Source organism: Zalophus californianus, chromosome 7 (assembly GCF_009762305.2).
Source record: "Zalophus californianus isolate mZalCal1 chromosome 7, mZalCal1.pri.v2, whole genome shotgun sequence".
In the NCBI taxonomy this organism is placed as follows: domain Eukaryota; kingdom Metazoa; phylum Chordata; class Mammalia; order Carnivora; family Otariidae; genus Zalophus; species Zalophus californianus.
This window is the reverse complement of record NC_045601.1, coordinates 2,495,931-2,523,711: the sequence shown is the minus strand read 5'-3', so window position 1 is coordinate 2,523,711 and position 27,781 is coordinate 2,495,931. Positions and strand designations below refer to the sequence as shown.

At 47.6% G+C, this 27,781-nt stretch overlaps 1 protein-coding gene across 4 annotated transcripts; it reads left to right on the top strand.

Annotated features, from left to right (window-relative positions):
* CCR6 (C-C motif chemokine receptor 6) lies at positions 1 to 27,510 on the top strand. 4 transcript variants are annotated; one of them, XM_027600866.2, is made up of 4 exons: positions 1 to 224; positions 12,568 to 12,663; positions 24,790 to 24,899; positions 24,999 to 27,510. In XM_027600866.2, the coding sequence occupies exons 3-4, from the start codon at positions 24,891 to 24,893 to the stop codon at positions 26,115 to 26,117; spliced, it is 1,128 nt and encodes a 375-aa protein (XP_027456667.1). In that variant the 5' UTR covers positions 1 to 224; positions 12,568 to 12,663; positions 24,790 to 24,890; the 3' UTR covers positions 26,118 to 27,510. The 4 variants fall into 4 exon arrangements, with proteins under 4 accessions (XP_027456667.1, XP_035584258.1, XP_027456666.1 ...); XM_035728365.1 differs by lacking the exon at positions 1 to 224 and adding an exon at positions 10,283 to 10,623 and having other exon boundaries at positions 24,790 to 24,878; XM_027600865.2 differs by lacking the exon at positions 1 to 224 and adding an exon at positions 10,283 to 10,623.
* The last annotated feature ends 271 nt before the right edge of the window (positions 27,511 to 27,781 follow it).

Below are 27,781 nucleotides of genomic sequence, written 5' to 3'. Positions count from 1 at the left end.
AGTGAGAGAGTAGTGTCTTGAGAAGTTTGCTGAGCACCGAGCACAAGGACGTCCAGAGTGTGGAGCCCTTGGGGTGGCACAGCGTCCACACCGTCTTACACAGCAAGGGGAGGGCCAGGCTGTTTCCACCAGTGAAGAGAAATCTGAAGATTTAAGAAATCTGAAATTGAAGGGAAAAACTCAGTGGTGGCTCACTTGTAGAATAAAAAGCTACTTCTTCAGTGGTAAGTTTCTGCTTTGTTTTGGAATTTAGAAAGTACTGTATCTGTGTTGTCTTAATAAAACTGTTTCATGCCTTGAAGGCAAAAAAAAAATATTGCAACGTTCATCTTAGGGAGTCAGGTGTTGACCGAAAGCTTATTTGGGCAACTTTGGTTGTGCCTTGGGGAGAGAGAAGGACGCTAAATTTTGTTGGGTCTATTAGGAGCTACACACTGTTGTAGAGACTTCACATTTATTTCAGGTAGTTCTGATGGCAGTCCTGGGAGGCAGGTGTGATTCAGGTGTTAGACAAAGTCACAGGATCAGTGTGTGGCCGTGGAGGGATTTGAGTCCAGGTTCTTCCGATTCCAGAGTCGGTGCACTCTCTATTTCACGAAGATGTTAAGTATGACCTTCAGGTGCTTGTGACCTGACACATGGTGGCTTGTACCTTGAAAAGCCTGTAGCATTTGCAAGGAGCCCAGTTTTGAAAGGGCGATCATCTGTATGAATCATAACTATAAGGAAGACATGCGGATTCTGTAAACCCAAGCCAAACAGTCTCCCTGACTTACTGCACATGACATGGGCTCTGGGCTGTGTTACAAGACAGCATGCTAGTGCATCTACACATGGATGGCATACAGAGGAGGTGAGAGGCTGAGGGAGGGAGGGACAGCCATGGAAGAGCAGGGCAGGGTGAGGGGACAAGGCAGGAGCAAGTGCCATGTGGATGGAGAAGAGAGATGGGCCAGCACGGCTGATGGTGGTAGGAGGGGTGGGCGAGCCTGGAGCCAGCTCAGCCGAGGGTGTGAGGCTGTTTGTGAGCATGCACCCATATGTGTCTGCACTCCTGGGTCTGGTTCAAGAGAACGCACCAGGCTCTAATTCATGGGAAGATGTTCTTGTGATAACATCGTCTTCCAAGTGAAAGTGACAAATGGGTGGCAATGAGTTTCACTGTGTTGTGGGTTAATGCGTTTATGCCATTAAATACTGTTACTGCATTTACATGACAATATGGGAGACGTCTGCTTTAGTCGTGCATTCTGCTTTCTCTTACTAAATGTCTTAAACCTTCTGAGACTTCCTTTATCTGGAGGTCACTTATCCAATAATACAAACCCTCTAAGACAAACTGAGAACAAGGAAATGAACCCCAAAAGAGACTGCAACCAAAATAAAAATTATAAAGCCCATACCCAGAACCTTGTGAGTGCTTCTCCCAGGGGAGACACTAAGGTGCACACTCAGAGGTACTGGCTCTTATTTTAGGTGCGGTTCTGATAAGTGGGGTGGCTTGGTTTCCCAGCCCAGAGCTTATTGGAAGCAGAAAGGTCACCTGCTCGTGTCAGATGCTGAGAGCAGTGGGCTGATAGACTGGTTGCCATCAGAAGTTGGGATGGAAGAATCCCAAACTTGATAGGACAGCTCAACATACTTAACCTGGGCTCATTTTTTTTTTTTTTAGATTGCACATATAATTTTAATAATATAGAGAAAATATATTTTGTATTTGTGAATCAAAATACAAGGCTTTTTTTAAGTTATGTTAATCACCATACATTACATCATTAGTTTTTGATGGAGTTCCATGATTCATTGTTTGTGCATAACACCCAGTGCTCCATGCAGAACCTAGGCTCATTTAATGTAGACAAGCAAAGGGTCCCAAGTATTTGAGCAATCTCAGCGTGCAATTTGGGGCACTGCTGCAGAGGAGAGAACCTTGCATCCATGGTGGGGGCTACAAAAGGCATCGGAGGCAGGGCTGGACGATGGCGATTTGACCGGAAGACCTGTTTGAGTAGAAATTTCATGGATCAGGTCTCAAATCTTAAAATATAGATCTGTACATGATCAACCTTAGTTGGCAGTTAACGTAGGATAACTTTCCCCAAGAACAAGAGCAGGCAGAGTGGGCATCGCCGCGTTGCTGTGTGGAGTGGGCTCAGCAGTGGGTGCCTTATCCCGTGCTCAGGGGACATGATGGCCACACACAGGTGTCACGATCTGAAAAGGCTTCCATACCAGAGGGCGCTGAGGGTTTCCTAAAGAAGTACATGCCTTTTTATCTTCCCGACTTTGTCTGTTTTGGAAGTAGAATGAGGAGATGGAACTAGGAAGAGAGAGAAAACTGCACGAGGAGAGAATGCAGGTGTAGAAGACAAGGGCAGGCTGGGAAGGGGGGCAAGAGATGCAAGGAAGAAATGCGACATGACCCGCAGAGGCTGTAAAGGGGGGGCACGGGGCCCAGGAGCAGGGTGGGGCCAGCGGCACCTCGACAGTGGCCCTGGTGCCCTAGGGCCTCATCCAGCAGTGAAGGGTCCTGACGCCAAGCCCACACGTGGGTGTGGGGTGTCTCGGGTGTGGGGTGGATGTGGCCTCTGGGTCCCTCTGCTCAGGACCCTGCTTCTTTGATGGGTTTCCAGGTTGTAAGCCCTCCACGCTGCCCCCAGCCCCGGGTGCTCCCCTCCTCCTCACCGTCTGAAGTTCTAGGGGCAAGTGGACGGTGAGATTCGTGAACCTCAACCTCCGAGCCCTTAGCTGAGGCCCTGAGACTCTTCCTGCTCAAGTGCGGGGTTAGCAGGATCCCAGGCCCCGGCCAGCCTGCCCGTTCAGAATCTGCATTTTCAGCCCCAGAGTTTCACAGGCCAAGTGCAGGAGCCTCATCTGCGGGGAGTGGGGGCTGTTGGTCACACTGTAAACACGGGGCAGAGATGAGCAAGCCCCTTGTCCCGGCCCAAAGCGCTGAAGCAGCTGTGTGCTGTGCTTCGGAACGGGGTTGGGGTGTGCTTGTGTGGGGTGTGTGTGTGTGTGTGTGTGTGTGTGTGTGTATGTGTGTGTGTGTAAGGTGTATGCACGTGGGTGTGCATGTGTGTGGATGTGTGTGTTGGGGGGTGTATGCATGTGTGGTGTGTCTATGTGGGGGGTGTCTTGTGAGGTGTGTGTGTGTAAGGTGTATGCACGTGGATGTGGTGGGGTACGCACGTGGATGTGTGGGTGTGGGTGTATGTGTGCAGGGTGTATGCATGTGGGGTGTGTGTATATGATGTGTGTGTGGAGTGTATATGGGGGTGTCTGTGTAAGGTATGTGTGTGTGGGGGGTGTATATGGCGGGTGTCTTGTGAAGTGTGTGTGGGGGTTTGTGGGAAGCAGCCTGTGACCATCTGTCCTGAAGTCACCCTTTCTCATTTCTGTAGCACCTTTATAAATCAGCCTGACTTGTTCCCCTCAGGAAGAAAATGCAGGCCCTGAATCTGGGTCACCGGGGAACACAATGAATCAGTGGGGTTCCCGGGCCCTGTGCTTAGCAGCCGTCCCCTGTGATGCACAGTGAGCACCAGGAGGAACTGAGGCACCGATGTCTGTACAGGTTCAAGGAAGGAAACTTGAGATTTTATTGTGGGTTCATCTAACATCAAAATCATTTGATTATAGAGGTCCAGTTTTCTTTCCCAGACTTCTTTCTGGTAGATAAACATGTTTTAGTAAGCCACTATTCACTGTTTTGTGTGTATAATTAAATGAAAATATGATAAATTAAGTCTTCTTTGGTCTTTTTGTCAATTTGGGCTTTTTCCGATCTTGTGAGCCCAGCTGCAGTGATTCACCTCCCCCCTCCCCCCATGCCCTTCTGAAACCGTGGCGAGCACCTGGTCACCGAATCTCCTCTCCAGACGTGCGGGGTGGTTCTCAAGGTCAAACGCCAGGCCACGGTGTCCTTTGAGCTCCTGATCTGGTGGGACAGGTGCTAAGGAGGCACTTCTGTCACCCTCGTTCTGTATTCTGGTGAAATCCACTGTGCCCTCCTTGAAAAGTTTTGTGATTTTTAAAAAAGATTTTATTTATTTATTTGTCAGAGAGCAAGCGAGCAAGAGAGCACAAGCAGGGGAGGAGCAGAGGAAGAGGGAGAAGCAGACTCCTTGCTGAGCAGGGGGCCTGACGTGAGGCTCCATCCCAGGACCCCGGGATCATGACCTGAGCCAAAGGCAGACGCTTAACCAACTGAGCCCCCATGTGCCCCAAGTTTTGTGATAGTTTTAAGTCTGAGAGAGACCAGTCCCATTGGAAGTCAGTTTTAGAGCTTCTTAGACCTATTTTATTGATTGTCTCATTTGGTCAAAAATACGATGTTCTCAAGCTTTCCTGTTTTGAGCCATGGTGGGTGTCCAACATTCCGATACATTTCCTGCTTCTCACTTGAAGCAAAATTGCATGTTCACCATTCTGGAAACTGACAAAGAAATTGCAATTACAGGAACACTCAGACAGTGAAGATAGTCAGGAAATATCCAGAAGTGTGATTTTTCCAGCAGTGATATCTGTAATAGTTGCTGTAATAGAGATTTCCTTGCTAGAAATTGTTTCCTTACGCAAACAATGTAACTCATTGTTAAATGTGTGGGAAGCACAGAGTCACAGAAACAAAATGATATTTCTTCTCTTTCTAACTCCCAGGCAACCACTACCATCATTTTAATGCATTTCATCCCAGACTATATTCTGATCGCAGTCTTGTCATAGTTTCTCACTTATACTTATAAAAACTCATCATTTATCACACTTCCTGTGTCTAGAATGTTGTGGTCAGAGTTAGAACTTTAAATTTGGGGCCTCGAACAAAATTTTGTAAAGAGACAGCTACTGTCATGAGGCCAACTCAACATTTTGAAAACCTCTCTCTCTCCTCCATTCCAAAGATCCCGGGCATTATATAAAGAATGGTATTCGTTCAGTTGAACTCATCTTTAAAACAGTGGCTGTGCCTGGCATGGGACACGCACAGAATGTCACGTGTGAGGGGTCGCACGTCCCCATTGCTGAGGAGCTGGGCAGCCACCTGCCACAAAGTGTCAGGAACACAGAATTTCAAACGTGCATCTCTCGAGGACGCGGGGAGGCTGCATCTGTAGGGATCCTATAGGAGCTGCCTCCCTTGCGTGCCTAATTCTCCTGGATCTCTTGACTGGGCAGCCTGATTTCCTCAGAACTCCTCCTTTCCATATCTTTTGGCCCAAGTGTTCCTTGGTGTACCCCTGAGAATGAGGCCAGTGAGCATTCGTCCCGTGTGGGGGGCAGCCCTCTCCCCCGTGGCCCCGCCTCTGGTCCAACCAGCCTCTCTCTTCCTTTCTTAGGGTCCTGCTTTCAGGCCCAGTCCTGCTCCAGAGGGAGGCACCCAGCCCGTCCTAACCATGCAGAAGGGTTCCTTCACCCCGATCCTTGCTGCCAGGACTTCAGTGACACCCAGGGTGACCAGGACTGTGTGGCTCTCAGCACAGAAATTTCCACCCCCTGGCAAACCAGGGTGGTTGGCCACCCTGAGCCTGGCAGCCCCATAAGGAGAACCGGGAGGTCAGTGCTGGTGTGAAAGGCTGAGCCCCATCCCTGTGGGCTCAGGGGTCCCCTGCTGGTCCACGGGGGCCAGGATCTCCTCTGCCCTGGTGGGCTGTGCCTGAGGGCTGAGCAGAAAACAACTTGAGTCAGAGGACCCGAGCTTTGGGTGCTGGAGAGGGGGACTGCACAGAGGTCAGTGTCTGCCCCTAGTGCTGCCACTGGACCCAGGAGTGGGTCCCGGGGGTCCCGTGTGGGGGTCAGAGGTGCTGCCTGCTTACCCCTAGGGTGAATAATGAAACATTTTTAAAAGATTTATTTATTTATTTGAGATAGAGAGAAAGAGCAGTGGAGGAGGGGCAGAGGGAGAGAAAGAATCTCAAGGCAGACTCTGCACTAAGCCTGATGTGGGGCTCGATCCCACGACCCTGAGATCATGACCCGCGCTGAAATCAAGAGTCGGCCGCTTAGACCAGCTGAGCCCCCCAGGCGCTCTTGAATCATGGAAATGTCACCTGTGTCCGCGGCTCTCCATAGTCCGTTCTGTTGCTGTGAGTCTCACCGCTGATCTTTTAGCTACACGTTCGCTACGGCTGTAGCCTCCACTCCCGCGGTGCCGTCTCTCTGAGGTCCTTGTGACCAGCCCTCACTTGGACATTCATACTGAAAGCTGGTCTTCAAAGAGCACTGTAAACACTGGTGATCACACACACACACACACACACACACACACACGCACGCACACACACACACACACACACGCACACACACACACACCAGGTTTCAGTCCTCACTTCCTTTTCTGGGCACTTCCTGCTTCGCCAGCCTCAAGAATGCCGTGTTCTTTTTTTTTTTTTTTAAGATTTACTTATTTATTTGAGAAAGAGAGAGAGAGAGAGAGAGAAAATCTCAAGCAGACTCCCTGCTGAGCCCAGGGCTTGATCCCAGAACCCTGAGGTCATGACTTGAGCTGAAATCAAGAGTTGGATGTTTAACCGACTGCTCCACCCAGACACCCCAGGAATACTGAGTGGTTTATCCTTCTGGCCACTTCTTTCCTGTCTTTTTTCCTCACTTCAATTTGTCCTGCTCCTAAGCACAAGGACAAGCTCCCGGACTTCTGTCCACACCTCGGAGCTCAGTTACAACCTCTCTGTGTGGAACTATTCCTGCATCTCTGCTATAGCCCCTCATTTAGGACCCAACACCATTATCACCATCATCACCACCATCACCATCATCATCACCACCACCACCATCATCATCACCACGATCACCATGATCACCACCATCATCACCATCATCATCACCACCATAACCACCACCACCACCACCATCACCACCACCATCACCATGATCACCACCACCATCACCATCATCATCACCACCACCATCATCACCACCATCACCACCATCATCATCACCATTGTAACCACCACCACCACCATTACCACCATCATCGCTACCACCACCACCACCATCACCACCATCACCACCATCATCATGACTATCATCATCATGACTATCATCACCATCAGTACCATCAGCACCATCACCACCATCACTACCATCACATCATGGCCATCACCATGATCACCCTCAGCTATTATTATGGGCCAAATACTGTAGGTGATATGCACCTTATGTGTCTGAAGCTCACATTAATCTTTTGTAAATCTTTAATCTTTATCTATCAATGAGGAGACAGACCCCAGAGATTGACTGACTTGAAAAACAACTAATATGTGGCTGAGATGGATCTAAAGTCATGTCAAAAATCTCCAGTTACACAGACCTTCATTTCCTCACATTCTGTGTACCTTAGGTGAAACTCATTTCCTTCCTCTCAGACCAGTCTCTGTAACTTCACAGGAATATGTTAGAAACTTAGAAATAACTTTTCGGTTCTTAGCTCTCTGTCCTGTTGAGATGAAAAAATTGGCATCATTTTAATTCCTTCTTTGTCTTGTTTCTTAACTAATTTTTCCAAAATATCTCCTAAATATGTATGAACTTTGGGATCAGATGACATGATTTGAGCCTTAGCTTTTCAACTTACTAAGTGTATGAATTTTAGGAAGTTGCTTTATTTCTCTGAGTTTCAGTTTGACAACACCAACACTATCTTGTTCTGAGGATTAATGACATAGAATAAGGGACAAGTCAAGGAAGGAACCCAAAGCACCTCGGTGCCTGTCTTTAGACTACCAGCTATTCTTCCTTCCCCTCGATGACTCCCGCACGGTATCACTTCTTCTCCAGTCAGTTCCGTGAAGTTGCTCCCTGTCACTCCATGACTCACAAAGCTCTCCTGCTGTCCCATCCCTCTCTCTGTCCTCATGTGCCAGTCCATCTTTGCGCTTTCCTTGCCGGTGCTGTTTGCCTGCCTGCCCCCTCCTACCTGGCTAGATATTCCTCATCCCTCATGGTTGAGCGCCAGCCCTTCTTTTTTCACAAAGACTCTTCGGACCAGTGTCGTGGCTAGAAGAACACGCTCCCTCCCTGCTCTGAACTCTCCACCTCTCAATACCGTCTTCTCAGTGATGAAGCACATGCTGCCTTGCCACACACAGCAGTGGTGCTAACACCAGGGATGTGTCTCTGCTTTCCAACTGTGAAAATTTCTTAAAGGAGGGAAAGAAATTGCATCACATATCTGTACATAGTAGCATGCATGTGGTAGTTATCTGAAAATATGAACTTATAAGAGGTGGATTAGGTTGGAGTGGCTTTTATGAGTAAGGTTTTCAGGCCAGATACTTTAGGGCGTAGAGTAACAGCGTGTCAAAACCCTACAGGCCCAAAGCTAGAGCAGGGAGTGAACATGAAGGATACATAGCTTGAAATCTTTGTAAATTCTAAAATTGGAGATGTCAGCAAAACTGGTAATTCCCACTGCAAAATATACTTTTATCCTAATGGGAATTTGCTGACATAATTTGATGAGTAGCATTTTCTTAATTCTATATGGAAGAAAAGAGGTAGATCCAAACAGCATGGCACAGATGTAAACCACTGCTGGGTTTGATACCCTGTTTTCAATGTAACCACACCTACCTTCCCAACCACGTCACTGCTTTGGATTTCTCATCCCCCCCCCCTCCATCCCCCCCACTTCCAGCACCTGTTCTAACTGCCTCTTTTCTTGGGAATGGTGGCCTTTCTTTCTTTCTCTTTTTCTTTCTTTCTTCTTTTCTTTCTCTTTATCTTTCTCTCTTCCTTCTTTCCTTAAAGAAGTATGTTTTGTTTTGATTTTTAAACATTTTTCATACATCTTTATGATTTCAGAGGAGGTCTAGTGTGCATGATGAAAAGTAGAGAACCATTCCAGTTATCTATGTAGCTGGCAAACCACCTGCAGTTGTGGCTCAAAACAATGATTTATTATTATTATTATTATTATTATTATTATTATTATTATCTCTTGTGGCTCTGGGGGTTGATTTGGCTCAGCTGAGTGGTTCTTGAGCAGTTTCAGTCAGAGGGAAGCTCATACCTGAGTCATCTGAAGGCTCTAGTGGGCAGGTTGGTGTCCCACCAGGCTGGCTGGTGTCAGGGATCCCAGCAGACTGTCTACATCCAACCTCTCCTTGCATGGTTTCTGCTGGGTTCCAAAAGGAAGCATGCATCCCAGGAGGCCCAGTAGGGAGCTGCATTTCTGTGACCCAGCCTTAGAAATCCCAGATTACTACTTCTACTCTATCCTATTGGCCAAGCAAGTCACCAGGTCCAATCTAGATTCAAGAAGATGGAAATTAGATTTTACTCTTGACATGTGAGCAGCACACTATATTGGGAGTAGAGGAATGGAAAGTGGCCATTTCTTACCTGTCACTATCACAAGAGGAACACAGAGCACCAAGGTCAGCTAGGTTTCCGCCATTCCGGCACACTGTCCTCTGGAACAAGACTCAGGCATGTTTCTCAGAAACATTGCACATGACTAGGTTATGCACCTGCACAGTGGCTAGTGGGAATTGTTAAGGCAGTAAGGGCCAAGGGCCTACCAGACTGTTGAAGGGGCATCGATGTGCAGCCACATGTTCCTCAGCAGACACTGATCATCTGTGTGTGAATCATCTTTTGAAAGTACCCACAAAGTCAAAAGCATGTTGAATTCTCTGCCTTCCTTTAAGGAAACACTCAAGACAAGCCATGAGGAAGTCAATTTGACTAAAAAGCTATCTTTACACAATTGTTGCTTGAAATCATTTACATTTTTATGATTTTATAATGTTTATAATTTAAGAAATTTGTTTATTCATAATAATACACATTTCCCAAGTACCTGTTTTTCCTTCTAATTTTTTCCTTCCTAAGAGGGCCAGTGTGGATTCTCCGCTGGGTCTGCATGGCCAGATTCTCATTTCCTGCTGCATTTTAGTGGGTCCTGCAGCTGAGAGATGCCCCAGTGGTGAAACCCAGCAGTTAGAACAAATAGTCACTGGTAAGCTCGGACCTGCACATAACACCCTCACACTAAAGCAAACAGACTCCCCACGGTCTGAAGCAATTCCTTATGGACAGGGTATTCATTTACCAAACTGCAATTGGACTTCGTTCTGAATCAAATTTGCCATGTGCTGTCAAACTTTCAGACTGTAAAATTGTTTATATAAAATGCATAACTGCATACTGTATTTCTTGCTTTTTACATAGCTCACAATGTCTATGCAAATGAGCAGCACAATTTTAAATTTGAGGAAGATCTCCTAAGGGTGAGACCTCATGGGCTTTTTGATATAGGCCAGTTTCTAGAGACAAGAAGACAAAATGGGTCTGAGCTTCCTAAGGATGACCTATAATTTGGATTTGCTTTGAAACACAGAAGGGATATTGGAGCAAAGATCACAGTGAGCACCGGGCAGCTGGTGCGTCCTGGAGTAGTGGCCTCAGAGATGGAACGGTTGAACGGGAAGGCTGCTCGGCGGCCACGTCTAATGCTCTGTTGACCCATCTCTCCCTGGGGGCAGAAGAGGAGCGCCAGGGAGGAGGTCAGGCCTAGGGAGGTTCTCCCACCTTCTGCCTCCCTGAGCTCCACTTCTGAAAGGGGGTCTGCATCCTGCCACAGGTCTCAGTGTTGTCCAGGTAAGGAGCTGTGACTGAGCCTCTACACCACGGGTTTCTCCATGTGTCTGCATGATGTTCCTTTCCTCAACGTGCCACTTTCCTAGTTTCTGTTTTTTGGGGGCAGTTTCTTAGCAAGAGCAGATCTGTTTTTCCTTTCTTTTTCTTTTCTTTTCTTTTTTTTAGGCAGACCAAGTCCAGGGCTGTAATTGCTATGAAAGGGCTGACTTCTCCACCTGCCTGCCGAACAAGGCCATCAAAGGGGATGTTAGTGGGGCTGGGTAGAGAGTGCAGGATGCATGCATTCCCCAATTCCCCAGGGGAGCTGTGTCTTCCTCTGTGAGGGGTTTGAGGCCCCTAGCAGGCAGGTCTTCCAGGAGCTTCCACGCACAGCAAGAAGCAGAACCTCAGAGGTTGGGGGAGGTGGTGAAGGGGGAAGATGATGAGGTAAAGGAGGGAGGAAGAGCAAGGTGCTCCCTTTTGTCTCCAGCAACCAGCAGCCTGCTGCGGGGCAGGGACGAAGAGGGAAGTCACACAGAGGGGTTCCTCTCACACAGAAGAGGGGATAGGGCACCCTGCATAGACGGACATCTCAAGCTCTGTCAAAGAGCAACACCTCGGGACTTAGTATGGAGAGATTTTTATTCAAAAGGACTCTTGTCAGGCAGGGACAATGGCAGTGGGTCTCCCTGTGACCATAAGGTCTGTGAGTGGCTCAGAATCAAACAGAAGAAGGCTTTGCTTCTACAGGGTCAGGGGAAGAAACAGGAGAAGCAGACTGTTGGGGAGGGGGGACAGCTGGACAAAGGGAATGACCTGTTCTGCCAGGAAAAACGACCTGCTGTGGTCAGCCAGTTCCCAAGAGAAGCTGACAAGGGGACATGCTCACTCGGGGTCAGGGACAAGCAGGGTTCAGGAGTCTATGGGAAGGCGTGAAGGCTGACTAGCCTCCGAGCCCGATATGCAGGGTGAGCCCCCGAGCGATTGTGGGCGCCCAGTGAGCTCAGGGAGGAAGCAGAGATGCTCGGCTCTGTGGGCCTGGCAGCCCCAGCTGGTCCGGTCCTGGCTTGCATTGATCTCTGTGTCCCTTTGCTGTAAAACATTTGGTATTTCCTGAGACTCGATTCACAGCAGCACACTTTATGATGACCAACACCTTTATGATTCCAGAACTCTTTCTCCTTCTTCCTTTCCTTTTTTTTTTTTTTTTGCATTTTTTAAATCACTCACACCTAAAAATGAGTTCCCCAAGCAAATCATCGGTTGCTACCTCTAACGCAAGGCACTCAGATCTGTTACCTGCCATCTCATAAAGATCACGCGCCCAGCTGTTAGGGACTTGTATTTACGGCCTAAATCACACAACAATAGCTCACATTCGTTGAGAGCCTGCTCTGGGTGAGCGCCATTCTCCCTGCTTCCCAAGGATCCACTCCGTATTTCTCAGGACACTCTGAGGCAAGAGCCACTCGGCCGTTAATCTGACAGAAGAAGGAACTGTGGGGTCCCCACAGGGTCAGGAGCCTACCTGCGGGTGCACAGATTTTGGGGGAAATCCAGGCACAGGGGCTCCAGGGGCTGCCCTAACCACAGTCTCATGTACCCGTTCCCAAACACGTCTACGCCTTCCCAGGCAGTTTGCAAAGTGTCCTTCCTTGCTCATGGGAAATAATTAGGCACAGGAGTGAGAAGGTCTGAGCACACACCGTTGCCACAAGTGGAGAAGCAGCTCGAAGTCACTGTGAGGAGCACCGCCACCCAGGTCCTGAACCTCTCCTCAGCTCCTCCTCAGGCGTGACTTGGCTTCCAGGGAGTCATATGATTATTTTATACCCCACAGGTTATACATGGTTAATCTTCTGCATTTGGGCAAATAGGCGTTACTTTTAAGTAGGAAGTGGTAGTTCAGCAATTTGCTTTTGGCCAATTCTGGTCTCTCACTACTTTTTTCTTAATGGCTATTAGAAATTGCACCTCGTCAAGAGAATCACAGTGGTGACGTGAAGCATCACCAGGAGGGGTGTAACAGGACAATTCCCGTTGGATCACGGCGTTTCTAAGGTGAGCACGGCCAAGCCCCTCGCTTCTTTCAAACCGCATTCATTTCTTTGATACCCTTGCCTGAGGGGCATCAGGAGTTCCAGAACACTGGCCTGGTGAGTGTGTTGCCCTTGATAAAGCAGTCTTGCTTTTGCAAAGACATTGTCTTTCTGGCTTTAGGAACAGGATCGTGCTTCCAAAAATCTCCCTTTTCCTTCAAGTGTGCAGTGAGCGATTTTATCATAATTGCCTTGCCCTGGAGCGTCAGGGATGGTTTGGGCATTGATTCTTCCTATAGTTAAATACCCGCAGGGCAGCGGTCTTGAGTGAAATGCAGTCATTTATTTAACACAAGAAGTTTGAAGAGCTAAAGACTAAGCTAAGAAATGTTTTGAAACCAATGCAAAATGTGATCTGTGCAATGCAAGATAGTGAGTGGGCATTTTGAGTAGCTGGGGATTGAGTGGGAAGGAGCTTATAAGGTGTTGTTTAGGAGAAATTGATAGGGTGGAAATTTTTATGAGACTCGGGGCAATACAGAAAAAGCTCTGATAATGTCTGCAAATGCCATAATGATTAGGAAGTCAGTGTCTCATGACCACAGGAGAAAGCATAATGATCTTTGAGAGAGTCTGCCATAGATTCCCTCCAAAGCCTATACAGTAGCAGAAACAGATTGTGGAGATCAACACTGCAAAGAGATAAATGCAAGGTCTGCATTAAATCTATTCTTGCAATGATTAAAAGTATGATTTCTGCAAATAAAAAAGCAAATATAAAAGTGAGCTTCCAAAGAAGTGAAAAAAACCAAAAGAAAAAAAATTTACAAACCTATATACAAATCACTGGAAAAAACCTTCTGGCTTCTCTCTTAACCGCTCTTATTCGAAAGCAGAAGGAAGCCAGCCTAGAGTTTCAGCTTGGCTGATGTTTATCTAAAAAAGGATAAAACACTGTGTGCCCATGATTCAAATGAACTGAGAAAACATACATTTATTGAATACCTGTAGTTGCAGTATAAGAGATTCTGGTATCAATTAAAAGGTTTGAAAATATATGTATTATCTAAGATCTTGTGAGAATTTAGTCCTTCAGGAAGACCCTGTGGAGACAAAGTGAATTAGAGTGTTAAGAGTGAACAGTCCTCTAGTCTCCCATCTGAAAAATGGGTATAGTGTCTACCTTAAAGGGTTTTTGTTAAAAGAGATAATAGATGTAAAGCAGTGATCCCAGTGTCCAGTATGCAATGATAACTTAATTTATAGCACACCCCCAGAGTGATCTCACACACATGCATGTATGCACACATATGTGCACACACCAGTATACAAACATGCACGCACACAACATATGCACACCCACATAAACACATGTATGCACACGCATGCACACAACACACACATGCGTGCATATACACACATGACCTATCTACACTCATACTCTTATGCACACGTGTATATGCACACACATACACACTCTTATTTAGTTCTTGTTCTGTATCTTGTGGGCCATCACTATTTATGAAAGTAAGTACAGATTTAAAATCTGCTTTCATTTAATTTTTAACTGTTAAACTTGTTATAAACTAAGTTAAAATTTTAGCAGTTTTCCTTGCTGATAATATTTTGATGTCTTATTAATGTTTTCCCCACACTTAGTTTTCTTGGGTAGAGTCTGCCCTTGGCCAAAGGACAAGCAGTGGAAGTTGGTGTGTTAGCTGCCCCTTCTGCTTTTCCAGACCTCGTTTCTTCTCTAGGGGCTCCTACTTCCCGTTTGCGGCCCCTCTGCCTGCACCCACTCCTGGTCCCAACAGAGAGTGACCAGCCTGAGCGTGTGTCAGTTAGCGGGTCCCAGCTAGGACCCTTGCTGCTAAGAACTTGCAATGTTTCCTACCTGCCCCTGGTCAGGTGACTGAAGAACTCCCAGAGCTCTCAGAGTTCAGGGAACAGAGGTGCGGCGGGATTCCTCTGCTCGCGGGGGGCGCGCTTGTGTTGAGGGGGGATGGACTGGTGCCCGGCTTCTCCTCAGCTGTAGTGGGTGCGCTGGTACCCTTTCCTTGGCTTCCTGGGCTGGCTCTGGTTTTTAGGTCATGTAGTATCAGAGTTTCTTTTCTTTTCTTTTTTTTTAAGATTTATTTAATTATTTGAGCGAGAGAGACAGTGGGGGAGGAGGAAGGATGGGAGAGGGAGAGAGAGAGAGAGAGAATCTCAAGCAGACTCTGTGCTGAGTGTGGAGCTTGACATGGGGCTCGATCCCATGACCCTGAGATCACGGCCTGAGCCAAAACCGAGAGTTGGACGCCCAACTGACTGAGCCCTCAGGCGCCCCTGTTCATTTCATTCCTGCATGACTTAATTAGCTGTTAGTTTCTGAGACTCTTTGCATGTGGTATCTGACAAAAATTGTACAGGAAGTCACACTCTCTTATTGCAATAAAAATATAAGTTAACATTTTAAATGCTATTTTTAAAATGTTACTCTAAGTAACATTGAATTTTTCTTAAAGTAACACTTTCTTTTTATGGGCAGTAACAAAGTCTTTGAAATTTTAAAGACCGAAAAGCAGGGACTAAATGATCATTGACCACATGCATACATGTAATGTTGGGGTTGAGCACACTTGCTTTCCATTTAGAAGGGTGATATGTTCATATGGCTTCAAACTTTAAATACAAAAGTCTCATGAGATTTAACTTAGCGCTATGTGTCTCTAAAACAGGAAGGGGAGACCCATGAAGGCCTATCTTTTAATGAAAGTTCGGTTCTGAGCATGCTCACTGTGAGAAGGGAGTCACTCAGGGGTTACTTCGAGCCTCTAATTCCGAGGGTGAGTGGGTCTGGGAAGTTGTAATTGCTCAAGCAAGCAGGGCTCTGAAGAGCCATTGATGAGAAACTGCTGTGTCAGTATCCAAGAGGAGGTTGCGGTTAGTGGCGTTTCCCAAACTTATGAACCACAGAGCCGTCTCCCCGCCAATCTCCCTCCCTTCTTCCCACCCAGAGCCTTCCTGGGAACCACTTTCAAAAGCTGGTCTATCCCAGTGCTCTGGTCCCTTGAAGCTGGGACTCCCTCGGGAGCAGCAGTTCCCACACATGAATATGGGGGAGAGTAATGTGGACAGCGTGTGGGACCCAAGAGCTGAGTGGTCAAAGCAGACATCCACAGGACCTACAGCTCTCGCCCGACATCAAATTTTCCGCAGGCACCAGGTGCTCTGAAGCACCAGGCACATTCCCGGAGGAGCCCCAGACCCTTAGACAGAGCTCACCAGAAACGGGTTTCAGTAACAAATCCACATGAAGTGTTATGGAGAGTGTGTGTGAAAACATTGTCACAAAGGGCCCCAGTTTATACCCACTCATCATGCAAACAGGAGATCCCTGGGTGCGTGATTCCCGTCCTCCCATGGACAGTGCCCCTCGTCCATAAAATCCAGTTTGCATGCAGTCAGGGGTGTAGGTATACAAGTATAGTCTGCTTAGAAGCATGTCTAGACATTTAGATAGGGACGCCCAGGTCTCCGTCCCTTGGCAAAGGCCATTGGTGTATTTCCAAGGAGGGCTGGTCCAGGTTCACGGTCACTGGAGCCCCAGCTGAAAGGCGGGAGATGCAGCCTACTGGTCAGCCTGCCTTTCCAAAGGGCTGCATCTCCAGAAATTCTGATTCAGTGGGTCCGATCCACCTCCCAGCCTCCTCATTTTCCGTAAAGACTCACCCACCTGTGCTTGACAGAGAAGCATCTCCTGAGGGGCCCGTGCCGTTCTTGCTAAATGGTCCAACTGTTCTTCTGATGCTAGGTCACAGTCTGTCTGTGTAACCTCCACTCGTGGGAGTGTAAGGCTAGACCCTCTTTCACATGACGACCTTGCAGGTTAGTTGATGACTTCATTCCTACCCGACCTGTCATTGTCTTGAGGCTAGGCAACTGGCACTTGCAGGCGTGGTGACTGGTTGCTTCTCGTTGGCCTGGCCGTTGGGCCTCACCTGATTCTGGCTGCTCACGTTTCCTGTAGCACCATCAGAATTACCGTGGAAGTCTGACCAGAGCAGAGTCACCGGAACTATTACCTACCTCATTCTAAACCCTAGAGTTTTACTGATTTGACCTAAAAAAACAAATTAATTTTAACAGGATGCATTTAGCGAGCACTGTTTTTAGTTTTCTATTGCTGTCGTAACAAAATCAGCAGCTTCAGCCACACAGACCGCGTCCGTTACAGCTCTGTAGGTCAGGGTCCAGGGCAGGTCTGACCAGGCTAGAGTGGAGCTGTTGGCAGGGGTGTTCCTCTTCGAGTTTCTCAAAAAAGGATCTGTCTCCTTGCTCAATCAAACCGTGGCCAGAAATCTGCTCTTTGTGGCCGTAGGACTGACATCCCCATTCTTCATGTTGGCTGTCGGGGGGGCCGGTCCCAGCTCGCAGAGCCTACCCACCTGCTTGGTCCTCAAAGCAACGATGGACCGAGCCCTCCCATGCTTCGAGTCTCTTCTCTTCCCTCTTCCATCTCAGCTGGGAGAGATCCCACTTTTAAGGACTCAAGAAGCGGCATGGGACCCACCTGGATAACCCAGGGTCATCTCCCCACCTCAGGGTTCAAACGCTTAGTCCTTTTGGCATGGAAAGACATGTTTCCCCAGGTTCTGGGGACTAGGGCACGGGCATCTCTTGGGCCCTGCTTCTGCTAACCACACACACTGACCCTGTCTATCAGAACAGTGTGTCTGTGAGTAAGTGTGCAAGCAGCATGTGATCGGGGTGGGAAAATACGACGTAGATGCAGGTAACCTTCCGTTAGACGCTCGGTTAGCTGATGCTGTATCTGCTGTATAGATTCAGTCATCTCTCAGTGAAATTGCTATCAGATAAAACTCTTAACATTGATCCTGCTGCTAAGCTTTCATTTTCTATCCGTGTAATTGACTATTCAAATCCAAGCCACAGAACCTCCTATTTTCCCCACTGAATTTTATCCTATGACTTTCGACCCATTGTTTGATTCCGTCCAGGGTTTTATCACGTTGGTTCTGTCACATCCAATATAATGATTCTAGTCTTAGGCGTCTCGTCATCTTCAGACCTGATGGGCTTGCCTCCTCTATTTTTGGCCCTCACAGTCATAAAAATAGCGGGTAGCACAGGACAGAGCCCAGCATGGTGCCAGTAAGGGTCTTGCACTGGGCAGTCACCCAGCCCATAGCCACTCATTGTCTTTCACCTAGATCATACTTCCACATCTTGAGGACTTACAAATTTCAGACTTAATCTTAGATTTGCAGTGTCTACAATGCCTCCTTGCTCTGCAAGCTGGTGACCATGACAAGCAGGCTTGGAGTGTGGGCCCACCCGCCTGAGCACTTGGCGCTTCCATCCCGGGCTGCCCCGGAGCCCTTCCTAACACACGTCAGCATCCTGCCTGGCATCTGCACCAGGGCGTTGATCTTCTCTGTCTCTGCAAACGAGCTTTGAGAGTTCTTACACAGTCTGTTCTCTGGTGGGACTCCACGGGCATCAGTCACCGGATCTGGGCCTCCCGGTTCCCGCGTCTCACCCGGTGCCATGCCACAGTGGGCCGGACGTGAGACCCCAGGGGCCCGAGGCGGCGGGAGCCTGTGAGGGGCTGAGGCTCAGGCAGGTGGTGATAGTGGGTGCCTGAGCCAGCAACAGTCGGCACTTTGCTCAAAGCAGTGGAGTACCAGGCAAGAAGGCTCCTCACTGCAAAACCAGGTTTGAACAGAGTAGTGTTTCTAAGCGTGTCATCATGATTTCCCCTCAGAAGCCTCAAAATTTCCTCCCAAGGACAATTCAGAACAGTTGGTCCCACAGATTCTCTTCATACCAACTGGTTCTGGGGAAGTGTTCGTATTCCCGGCTGTGGGACAGACAGTGACTTAGGAAATACTCGAATTTCAAAGATAAGCAAATTACATTTTAAGAATTGGTTGAGCCGGTGCCTTTAGATGTGATCTTCAAAATAAGACCTGGCAAGAATGGTGGTGATGACAGGGATATGCTAGGGAGAGAGAGAGAGAGAGAGAGAGGAGAGAGAGAGAGAGATGAGCTTTAAAAACAAGCTGGGGCAAGCCTTCTGCATCCGGAAACTTCGAGACTGTGGGTTTGTCAGCTCAGTGAAGAACAGACGTGTCCTCTGTGGCGGCCGCCAACCCCCAGTAGATTAGACAGTACACACTCCCTCCCACCCCATTCAGTGAAGAAGGTCTTCAAAAATGTCTTCATGGCTTTACCATCTCAATGTTTGGAACAAAGAAGTCCAGAACTTGTTGTTTCTCCAAAAAGGTAACATTTGCTACCCAAGATCTGAGGTAATTTACTTACGCCAAACATGTATAGGCTTCCTTATGGGTCGTGGTGGCCCAGATGCCAATCTGTCACCAATACAATTTCCTTAACACAATTCGCATGATTTTTGTGGTGATGATGGTGGTCTGGGGCAGACTGAATCATTTCCAATCACGGTGAGTGACTGGCATCCCTGTAAATGTGACAACAGTGTTTTTTATTGAGAACACTGATTCTTAACCACAACAGCATTGAATTCACCGCTGTCCAGATTTGTAGATTGTTCATACTGAGCAGGGGCAAACACCCCATGCCCCCCAACCTGGCCTGAGCACCCCGTCCCCCCCGGGGCCGCCCACCCAGCTCCTCGGGTGGACACCCTCTAGGAAGGCCCTCTGGACGCTGGCCTTTTCTTCGCCGAGAGCCGTCCACTTGTTTTTCTCGGCCTCGCAGGATTTTGCTGCGAGTGTTGCGTCGGTTTACCCGACAGCTGCTTGGAGCTGGAGCTGACCTGTGACTCATCCTCATATATCCCCAGTGTCATCCTCAACAGAGAGCTCCTAAGCGTTTGTTGAACGGAATTGAATTTGAATTCAGAAGACACTATAGGTCGTGGTGTGGTTAAAGAAACCATTTCTCTGAAGCGGGGTTCCAGCTGGGGTTCCAGCTGGGCACCGAGTCCGCAGTGCAGGGGGACGTCCCCTTTTCACAGGCGCTCTGCTGCCCGCTCCGTCATCAGCCACCAGCCTCCGCGTGACCCGAACGTCGCCGTGCCCCACCCCAGCGACCCCACCGCACTGGGGGCCCGTACAGCCCCCAGGCTTGCCGTGCGGTCCGTCCCCTGGGTCCCTCTGGCGGCCCCGTGGCCCCCGTGCTGTGTCTGCCCCGCCTCCCTTCACGTGTCCCCCACAGCCCCCAGTCTGTGTTTTCCCTCCTTCAGGGGCTGCCTCAAGTCCTGCCTTGCTCACGGACCTGCACACGCCCCTCCGTCCTTGGGGAGGACTCCGACCTACGGCACCTGTTGTCTTAACCAGCGCGTTTGTATGGACCTGTGTGCAGTTATTTTATTCACTCTCTTGGGGTATAACTTACACACAGTGAATGTCACCAACTGGAAGTACCTGAGTCAATGGGTGTTGACAAGTGCCCATCAACATCACAATCCTGATAGGGAACATTTCCGTCAAGCCGGAAAGGTCCCCGTGCCCCCTTCAGCCAATCTCTTCTCATCCCTGACCTATGACAGTCAGGACTGGATTTCCATCACTCCTGTTTTGCTTTCTCTAGAATTTCACGTAAATGGAATAATGCCGTGCCTGGTCCTAGATGTCTGGATTCTTTACCCAGCAAAATGCCTTTGCGACTCCCCCCCATGGAGCGGACCTCAGGACTTTGTTCCTTTTGGTTGGTGGGCAGTGTTCTGTGATATGGAGTTGGTACGACTTACTTGTCTGTTCACCTGCTGATGGAAGCTTTGGTTCTTTATGATCCAGGACTGTTACGTATAAACCTGCCATGAACATTCAAGTACTAGTCTTTCATTTTCATTTCTCTTGGCTAAATATGTAAGAGTCAGTTGCTGGTTCACATGGTAAGTGCATGTTTAATGTTACACGACATTGCCCCATGGTCTTCTCAAAGTGGCCGTGTGACTTCGCATTCACACTGCCGGGGCTGAGCACTGGCCAGCTCCCATGTCTCCATCCGTGCCTCCTGTCTCGTCCGTCTCTGACTTTCAACAGTCGAGTGGGTGACAAATGGTGTCTCATTGCATTTTTAATTTGCATTTCTCTAATGACTCATCCACTGAAAAAGTTTTCTGTGCATAATTGCCACCCATGTATTTCCTTTGGTGAACTCACTTCACATTTTTTGCCTGTTTCTTATCGAGTTGTGTCTTCTTGACATTGAATTGTAAGAGTTCTTTGTATATTCTGGATACAATTCATGATCAGATACAAGTTTACAAAAATTTTTTCCCATTCCATGGTCTGTTTTTATTTTTCTTAAGTGTCTTTCAAAAAGCAGAAGTTCTAAATTCTGATCAAGTACACATTTTTTAAAAAAATTTTGTTGTGTTATGTTAGTCACCATACAATACATCATTAGTTTCTGATGTGGTGATCCACGATCCATTGTTTTTGTATAACAAATTTTTTTTAAAGATTTTATTTATTTATTTGTCAGAGAGAGATAGAGAGAACATGAGCACAAGTAGCGGGGAGGGGCAGAGGGAGAAGCAGATGCCCTGCTGAGCAGGGAGCCCAACGTGGGGCTCGATCCCAGGACCCTGAGATCGGGACCCGAGCTGAAGCAGATGCTTCACTGACTGAGCCACCCAGGAGCCCCTTAAATTCTGATGAGTTACAATTTATCAATTTTTATTTATTTATTTATTTTTTACAGTTCATGCCTTTTGCAACTTAGATAAGGAATCTCTACCATTCCCAAGGGCACAAAGATTTTCTTTTCTGTTTTCCTCAGACGTTTTATGGTTTTGGTTCTCACATTTAGATCTATAATTCGTTTTGAGTTATTTTTTTGTTTGTAGCGTGAGGTAAGAGAAACGATCAACCTCTTATGCATGAACATCCAGTTGTCCTAGCACCATTTGTTGAAAAGACTGTTATTTCCCTCTCGAATTTCCTTGGCATCTTGTTAAGAATCAGTTGGTTGTGGGTGTGTGGGTCTATTTCTGGACTCTATCCTGGGCCATTGATTTCTGTATCTACCCCTTCACCAATACCATGTTGTCATGATTCCTGTGTCTTCATAGTATGTCTTGAAATCAGGTAGTATGACTCTTACAACTCTGTGCTCTTTTTCAAAATGGTTTTGGCTCTTCTAAATCCCTTGGATTTCGATATAAATTTCAGGATCAGGCTGCCAGTTTCTTCCAAAAATCCTGCCACCATTTTGATTTGGATCGTGTTGTATCTGTAGATCATTTTGGAGAGAACCAACATCTTAATATTGGATTGTTTAATCCGGAACCTGATACACTTCTCCTTTAACTTAGATCTTAATTTCTTTCAGCAGTGTTTTATAGTTTTCAACATGGAAATCTCGTATCAATTTTTAAGATGTAGTCATATAAGTATTTTATTTCATGTTTTTTGATGCTATTATAATTTTTTTCCAGTCTCAATTGCCAAATACTCCAAATATTGGAGGGCATAGAATTACAATTGATTTGTGTATATTAATCCTCATCAGTGTATTTTTCATTTTATGTGTTCTGTATTTCATCTATAGAACATTTATTTGGGTCTTTTTTATACTTTTTGTCATTTTCTTGATCGTACGGGTGCTTACCTCTACCTTCTTGAGCTTCTGGAGCATACTGATAGTAATTATCAGAGCAGGTTTTTCTGTCGTCTCTGTCATTCTTGTTTCTTCATGTCATTATGGGCCATATTTTCCTGTTTCTTCAAAAGTCTGTGTCATGGTCAGTGTGAGAGGCTGTAGCAGATGTCCACAGGCAGGGTAGGTTGAACAGGACACATTTGTTTCTCACGGTTCTGGAGGCTGGGAAGTCCAAGGTCCAGGTGCCAGCAGACCCAGTGTCTGGTGAGGACCCCCTGGTTCAGTCTTCTTGTCCTCCGGAGGCAGGGAGCAGAGAGGAAGCAAGCTCTCTGTGACTCTTCTTATGAGGACACTAATCCCATTCATGAGGGGAGGTGCCACCTCTAAATGCCACCCCCTTGGGGATTAGGCTTCAGCGTATGAATTTTGGGGAGACACAGACATTCAGCCTCCAATGGTCTAGACATTTTTGTTTGGATGCCTGACATGAATTTTACATGGCTGAAGGCTGGAATTCGTTGCGTGCCTTTAAATGATTTGGGGCTTTGTTCTCGGATGTAGTTATGTTATTAGAATCAGGTGGGTCACCTGAGACTGTCCTTCAAGCTTTGTTGTGGCAGGCCCAGAGTAGTGTTTAAAGTAGGATTCCTCAAACGGTATTGTTCTGAGGATGCTGTCCCATGCCTTGTGACTTAGAAGGTGCTGCTACACCTTCTGTGGGAAAGAACTATTTTAGCCCGTGAGGGATCTGAGGATTTCTCTGCCTCTCCCTTCTTGAAACGTTCTTGCATTACTTCCTTTCAAGGACGCCTCTCTGCAGTTCTCCTTTCTCCGTGTGTAGCTCCCTCCTCTCCCATATACCTTGTCTTGCCCCGACCTTCCAGAACCCTGATCCCTGTGTCCTCAGTGAGGTCCCCATCCCCTGCTCAGGATGTCCCCATGCTCTGCAGTTGGAAACTGCTTCCTTGGAAACTGGGGGCTTCCCAGAGCTCAGGTCATAGCTCACTTCACCTGTTCTCTTCTGGTCAGGGACCTTACTCTTGTGACGTCTGTTAACATATTTTATAGGTTTTTCTGGTTGTTTAATGCAGTAAAGTACATTTGGTTTCTGTGAATCCATCATGGCTGGAACCATAAATCTTGTAGTCTTGTTTGATTGACATGTTTCATTTGATAATTGGATTGATATGTTTATCTCCTCATATGCTTTTGCAACACCAAGTCTTTATGTTGTGGCTTTTCTGCATGCCCTAAAGCCCTCAGTGAGAACGCACAGCTGCAGGTCACTGCAGAAGTGCACAGGTGACACCTCCCCCCCCCCGCCCCCAGTGTCATGTCCAGAGCAATCGCTGAGAGGCAGCAAAGGCTCGCTCTCCAAGTGATGGCTCCAGGCATTAGGGAGGAAATGGGGTTGGGGCCACCTGATCTGTGACTGTGTAAGCAACACAACGAGAATCAAGTGATATGAGAAGTACGTTCAGAAAATCCTCAGGGTGAGCTTTGTTTAATACTGACTTCCTCCCCAAAATGTCGGGTATCAATATTGACCGTGTAGGTGAGGACTGATGAATTTCTTGAGCCTGGCTCCGTGCATCATCCCTTGGGCATTCCCAGCACATCACCTGCTCCGTGCAGCTTGGTTGGTAACAGTCACCTTGAACCAGAGGGTTCGGCCACCCTGCTGCTGCACAGGTCAGTACTCTCTATTCTTTTCCACCTGCTCGCCTTCTCTGCCATCCCTTTGCCTGCCTCACGCCCATTCTCCAAGGACCGAGGGGGCCTGTCCAACGAGCCATCCTGAACCACTCTAACCTTGACCTTTCTTCCCCCAGCCTGGTTTCGGATGATTATGATGTGTCTGCCCCAGCAGATTGGTGCCTGTTAACTCTAGTGCACGCTGACAATATCTGCGTCTTGTGGGAAATACATATATACGTTCCTAACGCCTTTCAAGCCAGAGAAACTTATTCAGCATATCTCGAGAATGACTCCCACGCTCAAACTTTAAAAAATTCTACAAGAGATTCTCACATGCCCAGCTGGGTGAAAAAAAGTGAATCATACTGTAAGCTATAAATCATAAGTATTCTAGACACACCTGCAGTTCTGTGGATTTTGTTCAGTGGAACGCTGTTGAGTGTCATTAAATTGCATTTTGCACCAAGATTTCTGCACAGATCAGAATCTGTGGTTTTGCTGGTATCTCCCTTCTTTATACCATAGATCAGGGATTGACAAATTGTAGCCATGGCAACCAAGTCTGGCGGAGCCCATTCATGTGTGAAGTTGTCTCCTGTTGGTCTCAAGCTGCCAGGGCAGATTCCAGTTGTTGGGACAGAGACTATAGGACCTGCAGAACCTAAAATACTTACTGTCTGGTCTTTTGCAGAAAGAGCCTGCAGACCCTTGTTCTAAATGAATATTTTCCTGCAAAATAGCACTCCGTGCACCCTTTGTGTCCAGGTGAAATGGAATGCTAGTAACGTAATTCTCGGGCTCCGGAATACTTGTCTCAATCACAGTGTGTCTTGCTTTCTTTCCTCCTTAGATTCACTTCCCCCCTGTTATCTCTGCTGGTGAACCAGAGTGGTTGAACTTCCACCCCCTTCTATACCAGGCCCGCCTTTTCTGCCAAGAGTAAGCACCACAATGAGTGGGGTGAGCATCTCTCTTACTGTGGTTAGCAGTGTAATTTCGGTCAGCTGTGGCTACCTGCACATTGCGCTACAGTTAACTCTACCTTTGTTCACTTTCCAGGAAGCAATGAATTTCAGCACCGTCTTCAACTTCAATGAGGACTATTTTGGGTCGGGTAATATTTCGGATTATTCATTTGATGATGACACCTTACTGTGTTCCTTGCAAGAGGTCAGGAAATTCTCTGGGCTCTTTGTGCCCATGGCTTACTCCCTGATATGTGTCTTTGGCCTTCTGGGCAACATTTTGGTGGTGGTCACCTTTGCTTTTTATAAGAAGGCCAAGTCCATGACAGACGTTTATCTCTTGAATATGGCCATTGCTGACATTCTGTTCGTTCTCACCCTCCCGTTCTGGGCTGTTAGCCACGCCACGGGTGAGTGGATTTTCAGCAATGCCCTATGCAAGCTGATGAAGGGCATCTACGCCGTCAACTTCAACTGTGGGATGCTGCTCCTGGCCTGCATCAGCATGGACCGCTACATCGCCATCGTGCAGGCCACCAAGTCGTTCCGGCTGCGGTCCAGAACCCTGGCGCACCACAGGATGATCTGCTTGGTGGTGTGGGTGGTGTCAGTGCTCATCTCCAGCTGGACGTTCGTGTTCAACCAGAAGTACAGTGTGCAGGGCAGCGACGTGTGCGAGCCCCGCTACCACGAGGGCTCCGACCCCATCAAGTGGAAGCTGCTGATGCTGGGGCTTCAGCTCCTCTTTGGCTTCTTCATCCCCCTGGTGTTTATGATCTTCTGCTACATGTTCATCGTCAAAACCCTAGTGCAGGCTCAGAACTCCAAGAGGCACAAGGCTATCCGCGTCATTATCGCCGTGGTGCTGGTGTTTCTGGCTTGCCAGATCCCCCACAACATGGTGCTCCTGGTGACAGCCGTGCAGCTGGGCAGGATGAACCGCTCCTGCCATGGCCAGAAGCTGCTGGGCTACAGCACCAACGTCACCGAGGTCCTAGCCTTCCTGCACTGCTGTCTCAACCCCGTGCTCTATGCCTTCATTGGGCAGAAGTTTAGGAGCTACTTTCTGAAGATCGTGAAGGATCTGTGGTGTGTGCGACGGAGGCAGAAGGCGCCGGGCTTCTCCTGCTCCAGGCTGTACTCAGAAACCTTCACCTCCAGGCAGAACAGTGAGACCGTGGACAACGAAAACGCGTCGTCCTTCACCATGTGACCGGCCCGGAGCGGGCGGTGCCCGGGGGCTCGGGGATGGTAGACGTGCACTCAGGAGCACTGTCCTCCTGCAGCCCCGAGCCCCCAGGGTACCCTACAGCTGGCCTTCCCCAAAGCAGGCCCCGGGGAATGCGGAATTGGAGCCAACTGTGCACAAGCGTGGATGTTTTCAGGAATATTCGTGAAGAAGCTCTAGAGCACAGTTTCTCCTGATCACAGCAAAATGCACAGGGTTTGGAAAACCAAGACAGAAAAAAATCACTTAAGAGCCCTCGCACAACTCATTTCAGGCAGAAGGTGAAACACTTCACCCAAGCTGGGAAAGTGGCGTGGGGAGATGGACAGTGGCTGGATATGCACTGGTGTTGATTGTCACCACGGATAAGGCAGATCAGGTGGTAACAGGCCATCGGGAAAGTGTATGTTTGCTTTATTTCCCCAAGAAAATGTTCTCTGCAGTCGGTAATTCTCCCAAAATCTGGTAGAGGTCCATGAAGCCACATAGGAACAGCATACATTCAGCACACAGAGGGGCTCAGTAACTATTTGTTACATAAATCGGAGTGGAAGTGGGGACCGTTTAAAGTGTAAGGTGTCTAAATTACCTTCTTTTAAAAAAAGTGCAAGGAAGCTTCCTTGAGACAACACAGAAAGAGCTTTTGTTCCACGCCCAGAAGCGGAAGCAGCACAGAGAGGACCCTTGTGCCAAGGGCTTCGGGGTCGGCAAGGAGCTGGGATCCTTCACTTCTGCTGCTGACTTTAAGGTGGTTTTACCCAAAGTCTGAGGTTGATCATGGAATCCAATTTCTAGCTTCTAGAAAGTTCTTAGAACTCAAGCTTTGAGAATGCTTTGTAAACAGATGAACACAAGTAGAACAAAAAACCACATTACAAAATGCAGGCATGTATTAGAAGGTACTGATGTGAATTACAAAGATACTGACATGTATAATCCTGAGAAATCTGTTCTTGAAACTTTCTATTGTTCTTGTAAGCTTGACCTGCATCTCTATATGAAATTCAAAGTGATAGCTTAGGATTCAAAGTCTGTATGTTTCAAACATAGTTTTGGCTTCGCAAAATAAAGCTGCATCAGTGTTCTGACTCAGAGACAGAGGTGTTCAGAGGTCGCGCATCCTTCCAGACTGTGACCGTTGGACTCCAGCGCTCAAAGCACAGGGGCTGTTACTTAGATGCTCCTTGTAGGATAGCTGATGGGCCGAGAGAATCTATGGAGATAAATTTGTGTTTCTAAGCAGGCATGGAAACCGTTCCCTTATTGTGGCACAGCTGGAAATCAGCTCTTCTGTATAATTTGAATTTTCAGATAAGTGAAGCTTACTTCTTTATGCAATAACCCATTTAATTTCAGCCATACTGAATAAAAGTGTTTCCAAAATACAATACATAACTTCATTTTGTTCAGTATCATCATTGTTTCTTGCTGCCTGGAGCATCAGAACAGGCACATCCGTACTGTTTGGTGCAGCAATGCATCGATGACCTCGGGAGACACAGAACCGCATGGATTTTGACCCTTTATTAAGGAGCTCTGGATTGTTCTTTAATAGTTCTGGTATCTTTTTTTCACTGGTTTCCCCAAATCTCCTCCCACTGTCAGGCTCTGGCTGGACCTTACATGTGTCTGCCGTTAACCATCCTCTG